General features: G+C 46.2%; 1 protein-coding gene across 8 annotated transcripts in view; it reads right to left on the bottom strand.

Annotated features, from left to right (window-relative positions):
- Positions 1–1,801: 1,801 nt before the first annotated feature.
- The window catches only part of DZIP1 (DAZ interacting zinc finger protein 1), a 68,665-nt gene continuing 57,350 nt past the window's right edge, over positions 1,802–13,116 (bottom strand). For 5 of the 8 annotated variants that reach the window (XM_060191770.1, XM_060191769.1, XM_060191768.1 and 2 more), the window contains 5 exons: positions 12,106–12,156; positions 11,018–11,208; positions 7,612–7,760; positions 4,614–4,788; positions 1,802–2,913 (listed from right to left, as the gene is read on the bottom strand). In XM_060191770.1, the coding sequence (XP_060047753.1) occupies positions 2,837–2,913; positions 4,614–4,788; positions 7,612–7,760; positions 11,018–11,208; positions 12,106–12,156 (643 nt within the window). In that variant the 3' untranslated portion in view covers positions 1,802–2,836. The remainder of the gene's footprint in view (positions 2,914–4,613; positions 4,789–7,611; positions 7,761–11,017; positions 11,209–12,105; positions 12,157–13,116) is intronic. The other 3 variants (XM_060191767.1, XM_060191764.1, XM_060191766.1) reach the window with 3 other exon arrangements.

Here is a 13,116-nt window from a genome sequence, read left to right on the forward strand (position 1 = left end):
TATATATATATATATATATTTTTTTTTTTTAATTGAGTATCCCCAGCTGGCTCTCCCTATTTTGGCTGAAGGACCTTTAGCTAGCTACTTCACACCTCTTGGTTTCTTTTAGATTACACAGCAGCCTGAGAAGTGACACCATGAGTAGAGAGAGCATTGGATTAAGAGCATGAGATAAGATCAGTCATAACTACATCTCAAAGCTGTTTTAAATGAACTACTAACATGTTAAAAAAGGGAGGACTGCAGATAGTTCACCTGGCAGAGTGCAAACTTCACTGTGTCTAAAGACCTGAGTTTGAGCCCCTGGCACCCTGTGGAAGTACCAGGCATAAGTGCTATGGTATCTTCCCTCTCTCCATTTCGCAAATGAAAAGTCCACCAGAAGAAGGCGGAGTCACTGAGGTACAAGAAACCCCAGCAAGCCAAAAAGAAATGGATCCAAGTCATTCAATGTTCATCTGTTGACTGCATGAGGCCAGCCATATGCCTTGTTAGACTGGGTGTGATTTTGTTGCTTGCATGTCTTTGTCCTGTTACATTATGAAAGCTTATACAAAGTTCTACATGGGGAGGGGGGGTCTAGGCAGTGGCATGCCTGGATGAGTGCACAGGTTACCATGTGCAAGGAAGGACCCGGATTCTAGCCCCGCTCCCCACCTACAGGAGAGAAGCTTCATGAGCAGTGAAGCAGCGCTGCCAGTGTCTGTCTCCTCCTTCCCTCTTAAATTCCCTGGATCTTATCCAATAAATAAATAAAATATATAAAGTTGCATCTAAAGTAAGTGTATTTGCATAGAATGTCTCTAGGGAAGATTTCGCTTGCTTGCTTTCATTCCCCTTCTCCCCCCCCACTTAACCGCCAGGGTTCTTGCTGGGGCTCGGTGCCGGCACTATGAATTCACTGCTCCTAGAGGCCATTTGTTCCATTTTGTTGCCATTATTGTTGTTATTATTATTGTTATTACTGTTGTTGTTGGATAGGACAGAGAGAAATTGAGAGAGGAAGGGAAGAGAGGGTGAGAGAAAGAGAGACACCTGCAGACCTGCTTCACTGCTTGTGAAGTGACCCCCTTTCAGGTGGGGAGCCTGAGGGTTTCAAACCAGGATCCTTTGTGTTGGTCCTTGCACTTTACATCATGTGTGCTTAACCCACTGCACTACCGTCCGGCCCCCTTTTTTCTTTTCGCAGTGCTTTGTGTATATACGATTTCACAGTTCTCAGGCCGCTATTCCTTCAGGTAAGAGACGAAATAACACAGTAGAGTTTCCCCCACTGCCAAAGCACCTCCATGTGGTGCCAGGGCTTGAATGTGGGCCTGAGCATGGCAATGCAGGAGCCCTACCCTGTGGAGATTCTTATAAAGGTGGGAATGGGTTACGACCTAGAGGACCTCGGTGAGGCAGAAACAAAGAGTTGTTCTTTATATTTTTACTTTTTCTTTCTTTTTTCTTGGTATGTTTGTTTCTCTCCATGTGATAGGACAGGAGAAATTGAGAAGGGAGGGGGAGATGTGTGTGTGTGTGTGTGTGTGTGTGTGTGTGTGTGTGTGTGTGAGAGAGAGAGAGAGAGAGAGAGAGACTTGCAGCCCAGCTCAACTGCTCATGAAGCTTCCCCCCTGCAGGTGGGGACCGGGAGCTTGAACCTGAGTCTTGGAGCATGGTATAGAAAAGGTACATTCAACCAGGTGTGGCACCACCTGGCCGAGCTGTTCTTACTTTAGAGCAAGGTATTGTAAATCTCTGAATGAGGTAAGTTTAACTCAGATCGTCTCGAATAACTCAGCCGCAGTCGTCAGGATCGAATGGAGGACTTTACTTGAAAAGGTGACAAAATGAAAAGGCCCCAAACCCAACAAATAAGCTAGTGTTAAAATGGCACTTTGTTTTTTAACCAGTACAGCTAGTACCACAAAGTATAAAAGACACAGAAAACAACAGTTGATATGAACTTTTTAACTGTTGGCAAAGGTCACTGTTAAAAAATAAATTGGTTTTGAGGTATTTTATAATCTGGGTTGGGCATTGTAAAAAAGCCTGCGTGTGTGTGTGTGTGGGGGGGGTTACATAACACGTATGAACCCAGTAACGACTTACTCTTTTCTTTTAACTGACATTTAAAATAGCTGACGTTTTAATCATAAGCCAGTCAAAGTAAGGGGTATGCTGGTGAAACTGTATTCAGAGTCCTAAATTGATTATTTCATAGCAACATGCTCAAAGCTGAAAATCGTCAAGATAGTTCTGGAAAATGCTATATTTCTCTTTTCTTTCTTTTTTTTTATGCAAACTTAGATCTACATGGCAAATAACCAATCTACTGTTACCAATGTTGCTGATTCCATGAATTCAATGTCCAGGATGCTAACAGAATTCTATGATCAAAACAGTTGCCATTGGGACAGTGTAATAAAGTACTTTTTTTGTTTGTTTGTTTGTTTTTAAATTAATTCAAACTGAAACCTGCTACGTTTAAAAAAAAACATTTTTCACTTGAAAAGTTCGCTGGAAAGAAAAAATATACTTAGAACACTCGAGTACGTTCTAAAGGGGAGAAAGCTTTTTATGACTTCCATGACAACATTATCTCTGAAAGGCAGAAGTCATCGTAAACATTTTTGCACGCTGCAAAATACTGTTGACGATTTGTGGGTCAATACTGTTTTAGGTACGGCGGAAGTGACGTCCTTGTACTTTCCGTCAGCTCCCTTCTAACGATGGGGAATAAACACTGGAAGAAGGTAGGATCCTTAAGATTGTGTGAGGACAGGGTGCTGAGATACTGCGTTGCCGGACTTCCTGGCTTCGGGAAGGATCTTCTGATTCATGGGGTTAGTCACACGTCTGAAGAGTCGCTCCAGTCAGTTATGGTTACCAGGCTGCTCTTCATGGTGCTCGATTCATCCTGGAGTCCTGTGGAGAGAGGGGAGGAGGGAGAGGAGGAAGAGGCCCCAGGGATTCAACAGGTGAGGTGGCAGGCCTGTAAAACGCCCTGACCTCAGACTATAACTTCTCACCCGGTTAGAATCTGCTCGCCCGTCCGCACCACCTGCAGGCCCCAAGAGCTGCGCTGGGAGGCTTTCTCCAAGGCCCCTGTGTGGAAACTTCCACCCAGAAGCATGAAGGCAGAAAGGCAACACATCCTGCACTCGTGCTCGCTTTCTCCCTCTCTCATAAAAACAACTAAGACAGGGGGCCAAGAGATAGCTCATCTGTTTGGGCACAACGTTTACCATGACAAGGACCTGAGTTTGAGCCCCCAGCCACCACACAAAGGGGAAACTTCAGGAGCGGTGCTGTGGTGTCTCTCCTCTGTCTCCCTTTCCCCATCTAGCTTTCTCTCCATCTCTGTCTCTCCATAACCCTCTATCTAAAGGAGGGGGAGGTTTCTCGTCAGCCATCCTCTTCTCAAGGGTGTACTCTAAGCTTTCTACTCATGCCTTTATTCTTTATCCTTTCTCCTTCCTTAAATAAATATATATTTTTAAAAAAAATGTCCACCAGGAGCAATGGAATTGGGCACAGAGCCCCAGCTATACCCCTGGTGGAGGAGGGGGAAAAAAATCCCAGTGTGGGGGGTGCCAGGCGATGGTGCAGCGGGTTAAGCGCACATGGCGCAAAGTGCAAGGACCGGCATAAGGACCCCAGTTTGAGCCCCCGGCTCCCCACCTGCAGGGGAGTCGCTTCACAGGCGGTGAAGCAGGTCTGCAGGTGTCTGTCTTTCTCTCCCCCTCTTTGTCTTCCCTTCCTCTCTCCATTTCTCTCTGTCCTATCCAACAACGACAACAATAATATTAACAACGACAGACAAGGGCAACAAAGGGGAACAAAAATGGCCTCCAGGAGCAGTGGATTTGTAGTGCAGGCACTGAGCCCCAGCAATAACCCTGGAGAAAAAAAAAAATCCCTGTGTGTGTACTTATGTGTGTGTGTGAGTGTGTTGTACACTTAGTCCTTACTGAAATTACACGGGGCCAGGCAGTGTTGCATCCTTAACCTTAACTAAGCACAAAGACCTTTAAAAGGATCTGGGTTTGAACCCTGGCTCCCCACATGTGTGTGCGTATGTGTGTGTGTGTGTGTGGGGGGAGCTTTGCAAGCAGTGAAGCAGGTCTTCAGGTGTCTCTATTTCTCTCACCCTCTCTATCTCTCCTTCCTCTCTCAATTTTTCTCTGTCCTAGCCAATAAAATGGGGAAAGAAAAAAAGAAAGAAATATCATAAAGAAGGCACTGAAAGGATGGGGACTGGAAGTAGTTCAGTGATAGGATGCCTGCTTTGCATATATATGGCCCCGGGTTCAACGCCCAGCACAGAAACCCCAAGAACCCCCATTCCTCCCCCCCAGCAGAAAGCAAGAGGGGCAGGGTAGAAGGAAAAGAAAAGGAAAGGGAAGGGAAGGGAAGGGAAGGGAAGGGAAGGGAAGGGAAGGGAAGGGAAGGGAAGGGAAGGGAAGGGAAGGAGGGAAAGAGAGAGAGGAGCCAAGACCTTGGTTAGGACAGGAAAGCGGTTTGCCGAGGGCATTGCTGGCATAGCTCAGTTAAATATTTGCAGAGGCTGTTTGTCATTGGCAAAGACGACACGACAGGGAGCGAGCTCTGCGGGAGATGCAAACCTTCAGTCCGGACGCCCTTGGAACTGACTGCACCCCAGGCACACGGCACTTGGGCAGGATGTGGGTCCTTCTTCTTGGCTGGTGGATCCTTGGGGTCCTGCCCGTTTTTCTTCCCCAGAGGTTTCTCTTCCTCTAAAGAGGAGATGTCCCAGTCATCGTCATCGACATCCATACACTGAATAAAAACATGTGGAGAGAAGTCATGTTTCCTTTTGGATAAAGATTCATTTATTGAGGGGGCCAGGTGGTGGCGCACCCAGTTAAGTGCATATAGTACGAAGCACAAGGACCCCGTGCAAGGGAGCTGGGTTCGAGTCCCTGGCTCCCCGCCTGTAGCAGGGATGCTTCACAAACAGTGAAGAGGGTCTGCAGGTGTCTCTCTTTTCTCTCTCATCTTTCACTCCCTCTCCCCTCTCAACTTCTCTGTCCTATTGAATTTAAAAAAAAAAAAAAGAGGAGCAGAATCGTAGTGTTGGCACCAAGCCCCAGTGATTACCCTGGAGGCAAAAAAAAAAAAAAGATTAATTTATTGATGGGCGATATGGAGAGAAGGGCCAGCCCGAGCATCATTCCGGCACATGCCATGCTGGGAACTGAACCCAGGACCCCACGCTTGCAAGTCTGGCTCTCCACCCCATGCACAACCTCCCAGGCACAGAGTTAATGTTTCTGAAAGAAACAGCACATAACAAGAGCCTTTCAATTCTTTGTTAGCTCAACTGAGCAGTCAGCACTGAATGATAAGGAAGGAAGGTGAGGGAGCCCAGAGGACCCCCATGTGGTCATTTTTGGAAGGCAAAGAAATAAATTTGGAAAGAAGGGGCCGAAGCCAGGAGAGTTCACCCAGGAAAGCATGCACCTCTCTGTGCACGAGGCCTTGGGCTTTGAGCCCTGGTACCACATGGAGCATGGACAGCACCAAGGGAAGCTCCATGGATAGTGAAGTGGTGTTGTGGTATCTCTCCCTCTCTCCTTTTGCCTCTCTTTCTGGAAAAGTCAGAGTAGTGAAGCCCCAGCAATGACAAAAGAAATGTAAGCAGAAGCATCATCACTTTATTTGTTTCTTGCCACAGAAATGTCTGCTTTTATAGCCTAGTGATCATGAATTTAAAAAATTCCAGGGGCCAGTACTGCACAGCTGGCTCAGTGCACACATTACAGTGCACGAAGACCTGAGTTCAAGCCCCTGGTCCCCACCTGCAGGGGGAAAGCTTCATGGGTGGTGAAGTAGGGCTGCTTCTCTGTTTCTCCCTAGCCTATCAAAAAAAAAAAGGGGGGGTAGGGGTAGACGGCATAATGGTTATGTAAAGAGACTCTCATGCCTGAGGCTCCAAAGTCCCAGGTTCAATCCCCTACACCACGAATAAGCCAGAGCTGTGCGGTGCTCTGGTGTTTCTCTCTGTGTGTCTCTCTGCATCTCTCTCAAAAATAAAATTAAAAAAAAATAAACATTTAAAAAAAGGGGAAAAAAAGCCGCTGGGAGTGGTGGATTTAAAGCACCAGTCTCTCTGTCTCTCCTCTCAATCTCCCCCTCCCTTCTCAATTTCTTTCTGTCTCTATCCAATAGGAAAGAAAGAAAGGAAGAAAGGAAGAAAGAAAGAAAGGAAGAAAGGAAGAGAAAATCCCAGGCACACCCCATTGTAGAAGTCAAGTTAGGATGCTCCCTAGGCAGGAGCTAGGCCAGCTGTAGGGCTCTTGCCTCTGTGAGAAGGTATTTAATTAAATGAGACTCACTCCAGGTGCCCAGCAGAAAGAGCCCCTAACTTACTAACAGGTGTAAGGTGTAAGGACACTTATCTACTACACCTATTTACAAGGAAGACACCTTAGCTCACTGGTGAGTGACAAGAGCCATCATTTACGTAAAAGAAGTTTGACAGAGATCTCTGGATTCCATAGAGGAAGAGACTAACATGAAGTGAAAAACTGAGACCACCACAGCAATACAAGATGAATAAGCAAACGGAACCAGCACACACCAGGAGACCTCAGCCAGCACAAGCCCTCTGGTGTCACTTCCCTGTCTCTCTATCTGTCCTCAAGATTCAAGTCACACATTTATCCAAAGCATTTCTCTCCCCTATTCCAGTTCCCAAGTAGGTTCCAGACCCTAGAAGTCCATAGTCCACTTCCAGGTCACACAACAGTAGCAAAGAACTTCCTGGACTTGAACGTGGAGGCCTGATAATCTCACCATCATAATCTCAGTCATTAGCAGGGCTGGAAGTGGTACACAGTTCGGCTGAACGCACACAGTACCATGCAGAAGGATTCAGATCTGAGACCCCACTCCCCAACTGCAGGAGGACACTTCAGGAGCAGTGAAGCAGGTATGCAGATGTCTCTCTTCTTTCTCTGTCTCTCTGTCTGTCTGCCTCTCAATTTCTCCCTATCCTATCAAAAAAGGCAGGGGTGGGGAGGGGGGGTAGAAACAGCCACTTGGGAGCGGTGGATTTGAAGTGCCAACCCCGGTGATAACCCTGGTGATAATTAAAAATTATAAATCACTTCGCAGGCGGTGCAGCAGGTCTGCAGGGTCTGTCTCTCTCTCCCCACCTCTGTCTTCCCCTCCTCTGTTTCTTTCTATCCTACCCAACAATGACGACATCAATAACTACAACAAAGGCAACAAAAACGACGCTATCAATAACTAAAGCAAGGGCAACAAAAGGGAAAATTAATATTAAAAACTAAAAATTAACTAATTAATTAAACCATATATACCCACAGGCATCAAATAATCCATGTGACAGAATTTTTGAAAACCTGGAACGCTTAATAATCATATGAGACGTTATCACCAAATATTATTTCACTATCTCTGGTTCTCTATGGAATGGGGAGGGGAATGTGTTGAAAACATGATATCTGGCATCACAGTCTCTGCTGTAATGACTGTTGTGCTGCTTTTTACCTCGCTGATAAACCCGGCTGTGACGGGGCCTCCATTAAAAGATGAACTGGACTGTGAATACTTGGCAAGAATAGGTGAGCTCACCTGGACTTCTTCTTGCAGCTCTTTTCTGACGAACACCTCAGCTACGCTGAGCCCACCAACTGGCTTATTCCCATTTTGCTTATTTGAAACTGTCTTTTCAAGTTTCTCAGTTAGTGTTTTAATGGAGGTTCCTGTTCCCGTTCCTGTTCCTGTATGGTCAAAACAGAAAAATATGTAAGGGTTATAGAAAAAAAAACAGCTCTGCCTGATTTCATTTCCAAGATACCCTTTTGAGCAAGTTTGAGGAACTCTAAGCTTTGCAAATAATTGTGGATTATTAAAATGAAATCAATTCCTGTATGGGGGGGATTAAGACGGTGACGTTAAGTACTTGAAATTCCTTTTAAAACCCCATCACCTGGGGCTGGCTAACCATCTCTCCTGGATAGTGTGCTTATTACTTTTGTCATATACACAACCCAAGTTCAAGCCTGACACCTCTGCCCTGGAAGAAGCTTTAGTGCTGTGGTGTCTTTCCCTCCCTCCCTCTCTTTCTGTCTGTAAGAAAGTCTGCAAGGGGCCAGGCAGTGGCACACCCAGTTAAGCACACACAGTCCTAAGTGCAAGAATCTGAGCAAGGATCCAGGTTCGAACCCAGGGGGTATGCTTCACAAGCAGCCAGGCAGATCTGTACGTGTCTATCTTTCTCTTTCCCTCTTTCTCCCCATTCCCTTGCAATTTCTCTGTGCTATCCAATAAAATGGGGAGGGGGATGTCCTCCAGGAGCAGAGGGCTCATAATGCTGGCACTGAGCCCCAGCGATAACCCTGGAGCAAAAAAAAAAGTTTGCCTGGAGGGCAAACCCCTAACTACCACCCCCCACCTAAAATCATTTATCCACTTTTAGACCAGAATGACTTTCATTTTAAGTTAGAGGAGGCCAGTTTCCACTCCCCCTGATGGTCAGACACTTTCATTTCAATGAGGTAGCCTGCATACATGGAATATTCATTCACACGGGGCTTTAAAAAAATGTTACTTTTAAATAAATTGGTTACCTCTTACATGGTTATCGAAATAAGATACATACTATAGGCAGAGTATATAGAATACATTAATTGCGGGAGTCGGGCGGTAGCGCAGCGGGTTAAGGGCACATGGTGCAAAGTGCAAGGACTGGCGTAAGGATCCCAGTTCAAGCCCCGGCTCCCCACCTGCAGGGGAGTCACTTCACAGGCGATGAAGCAGGTCTGCAGGTGTCTTTCTCTCCCCCTCTGTCTTCCCCATCTCTCTCCATTTCTCTCTGTCCTAGCTAACAAAGACTACATCAATTACAACAACAATAAAAAAAAAACAAAGGCAACAAAAGGAAAAATAAATATTAAAAAAATAAAAAATAATACATTAATTGCATCTGATATGTTTAAGACATATGACTGAAGAACTAAGAGATAAACCATCCAGGAAAGTTGCACCTTAACGTGTGCGAGGAACTGGGTTCAAGCTCCAGGTCCCCACCTGCAGGAGAAGCTTCATGAGCGGTGAAGCAGGTCACAGGGCTCTCTCCCTCTCTCTCTCTCTCTCTCTCTCTCTCTCACAGGGGTCTCTTTCTCTCTTTCTCCCTCAGGCTCCTAGAAGGCAACCACTTTTGTGGTACAAGTGGGCGGTACTTTGTGATAGCAGTTCTAGGAAATGAACAAATCCAGGTGCCCCCAACTCCTTTGGGTTAAGCATAACAGCTTCCCAAATGGTTGAGTGATATTGAATGTCTCTCCTCTCTCTAACTCTGTGTCTTTCTCCCTCTCCTGTCTCTACCAGAGAGAAATGGGTGATCATAGGATTATATTTTAGTCTATAAAGAAGGAATTATCCAGCCACAAATATTGTATCCTACAAAATTATCCTTCAAATATGAGGGAGAAATAAAGGTTTTAGGGGTAGATAGCATAATGGTTATGCAAACAGACTCTCATGCCCAAGGCTCCAAAGTCCCATGTTCAATCCCCTGTGCCACCATAAGCTAGAGCTGAGCAGTCCTCTGGTGAAAGAAAGAAAGAAAGAAAGAAAGAAAGAAAGAAAGAAAGAAAGAAAGAAAGAAAGAAAGAAAGGAAGAAAGGCAGGCTGGGAGTATGGATCAACCTGTCAACGCCCATGTCCATCGGAGAAGCAATTACAGAAACCAGACCTCCTACCTTCTGCACCTCATAATGACCCTGGGTCCATGTTCACAGAGGGATAAAGAATAGGAAAGCTACCAATGGAGGGGATGGGATATGGAACTCTGGTGGTAGGAAATGTGTGGATATTCACCCCACTTATTCTATGGTTCTGTTGATATTTTTCATTTTACAAATAAATGAAAAATAAATTTAAAAAAGAAGAGGGAATTATGATGGTGCACGTGTACATATACATTATTTTTTTAAGTTTTGCATTAAACAAAATTTCTTTTTTGTGTCAACACTGTGAATCCACTGCTCTTGGCAGCCACTTTTTCCATTTTGTTTGACAGAACAGAAATTAAGAGGGGAGAGACCTGCTTCACCTCTCATGAAGTGTCCTTGAAGCAGGCGGGGGGGGGGGGGGGGGGGGGAGGGGGAGGGGCAGGAGGCTCAAGCCCGGTTCCTTGTGCATAGTTCTATGTGTGCTTAACCGGGTGCACCACTGCCTGTCCCCACAATTTCTTTAAAAAAAAAAAGATCCTTGGGGTTGGGCTGTAGAGCACCTAGCTGAGCACACTTGTCACGAAGAGCAAGGATCTGGGTTCAAGCTCCAAGTCTCTTCCTGCATGGGAGAAGCTTCATGAGCGGTGAAGCAGGTCTACAAGTCTCTCTCTCTCTCTTTCTCCCCCCGTCCCTCCCTCCCTCCCTCAAGCTCCTAGGAGGTACCCACTTTTGTGGTATGTCGGGAGCCATAATGACACTGCACATCACGCCCCCAAGATGGCGCCGGCCACGTGGTGGCTAAACCAGTAAAGTGGTAAACAACTTTGCGGAAGTTGGACGATCCAACTGAACAGACTGCGTGCTGTACACGTGAACTGTTTTATGATTGGTAGAAGGCTGCATGATCTATGAATGCTGTATGCTTGCTTAATGCCCACTGGCTGACTATGTAACAGTGAAAGGAACTTAAGGTGGCCATAAGAAGGAAATAAAGGGAATTGAGGAAGAAGACTCTGGCGTCCGTGTCGTTGTTGCGGGCCGACAGCAACAGTGGTACAAGTGGATGGTACTTTGTGATAGTGGTTGTAGGAAATGAACACATTCAGACACCCCAACTCCTGCCTTTCCTCCCCCAGAGGACACCCCTGGTTGCTCATGTTCCTCAGGCAACAGTCGCTTTCAGATGAGCCCAACCTTCCTTCTAGCACTTCCCCAGTCCCGACTTCCTGTGCCTGGTGCCTCATCAGAGAACTCTCTTAGGCAAAAATTTGCAAAAAGGATTTTCAGACGATAAAACTCACCGGCAGTGGGCTTGGGGGAGATATCTGAGTCGTCCATTTCACTTCCCTCTGTGTCACTCCGGAAGGCATTCTTTCCGAGGCCGTCCTTCAGGCCTTTAGCAGAAGGCACAGGGAGCGAGTCTAGGGGCGTGAACTCCTGGACAAGATTCTCCTCCTCCTCCAGCTCCTCTTCTGAGCTAAAGGGAGGGGTCCTGAACAAATGATTGGCACATGGTGGATACTATTTTCGTAAAGTTTGGGACACACCATATGCCTTTCAGGTGAATCGCAGTCAGACCAACACACAGTGGGATCACAGGACAAGATGACGGCAAGACTAGGCTGTGTGGAACAGGCTGAAGGGACATTTCTAGTCTGTGAAAAAGACAGTATTTTCCCATACTAACGATAAGAAGTGAACAGCGGAAGCAGTGGCCCATGCTCAGCGAGGGTCATTGAGTCAGGGTTCTTAGTAGCCTTGGAGAACTTAGGTTACAAAGGTTAGAGCCACTGTCAAGTTCCACTAAAATATTATCTGACCTCCCTACTGTGTGTCCAGCCACGAAAGCCCAGCATCCTTCATGATGCTTAGTGAAAACTGCTCAACCCCAGGGTTCTAAGAAGCAGGGATGATGATGATGATGATGATGATGAACAAGATATTTCAGGTGGGGGCCAGGCAGTGGCACATCTGGTTAAGCACACACACTACAGTGCACAAGGAGCTGGGTTCAAGCCCCTGGTCCCCACCTGCAGGGGGAAAGCTTCACAAGTGGTGAAGCAGGGCTGCAGGTGTGTCTCCGTCTCTTTCCCTCTCCATCCCCCCTTCCTTCTCCATTTCTGTCTCTATTCAATAATCAATAAATAAAAATTGAAAAAAAAATACTTCAGGTGTGGTCTCACTGGCTTGGGGAAGCAAGAGTGGATGACAGCTGACTGAACTGCTTCCCATCCCATAAAGAATAAAACCCCATATCACAAAGGAATCACAAAGCAGTTAGGTCACTGAGCAAATACAGCTTTAGTCAACCACCGGCAGCACAGGAATGCATATGGAAAGAGGTGTGCTGTGAAATGAATTAAGTCATAGCCCCACCCCAAGTACTCACGTGAGGGTTGAAGATTTTCTGGGGAGGTGGTCTTCTATACTTTTCTTACTACTGAAAAAAAAAAACCAGCAGATATATATATATATTATTCCTAAATGGCATGGATGAATAATTTAACATTCATTTCTATGGAAATGATGGGGTTTTTTTTGTTTGTTTTGCCCATAATGGGCATCAGTCATGAAGAAAAAAGCAGCAGTGAGTCTCCTAGGATAGAGAGAAACTGATAGGGAAAGGAGAGAAAGAGAGAGAGACACCAGGGGCCAGGTGGTAGTGCACCAGGTTAAATGCGCATAGTACAAAGTGCAGGGAACGGCGTAAGGATCCTGGTTCGAGCCCCAGTTCCCCACCTGCAGAGAAGTCATTTCACAAGCGGTGAAGCAGGTCTGCAGGTGTCTATCTTGGCCCATCCTATTAAAAAAATGGAAAGAAATGGCCTCCAGGAGCAGTGGATTTATAGTACTGGCATCAAGCCCCAGCTATAACACTGGAGGCAAAACAAAAAGAGAGAGAGAGAGGCCAGCAGATCTGCTTCACTGCTCATGAAGCTTCTCCCCTGGGCAGAACTGCAGGTGTTGAGTCTTTGTTAGGGACTGAAAGTCTATGTCCCCCTAAAATTCCCATGTTGAAGTCCTAACCCTCCATGTGGCAGTCTCTGGAGGCGGTCTCTAGGAGGGAAAAAGGAAGCATAAGCAAAGAGAAAGAGAGTGGAGAGAGAGTTCAGCTGAGAGGGAGCCTGCCTGGCCCTGAGCCCCACCCCACTTTCTGCCCTGACTACCCCAGCACTGCAGCACTGGGAGAAGCCAGGTGTTGTCTCTCTCCCTCTCTCCCTGGAAACATCAGCCCAGATTTTGATGTCACTATGAAGACAAAATTGGCTATTTCCATGTAATTTAAAAAAACTCTGATCCCTCAACAAATTGTTTGGCTTCATATGTTAACTCTCTTTTCAATCACCAGGTTCCAGATGCCAACAGGATGCTGGCTAGGCTTCCCTGGATTGAAGACCCC

This window comes from Erinaceus europaeus, chromosome 5, assembly GCF_950295315.1.
Source record: "Erinaceus europaeus chromosome 5, mEriEur2.1, whole genome shotgun sequence".
Lineage (NCBI taxonomy): Eukaryota > Metazoa > Chordata > Mammalia > Eulipotyphla > Erinaceidae > Erinaceus > Erinaceus europaeus.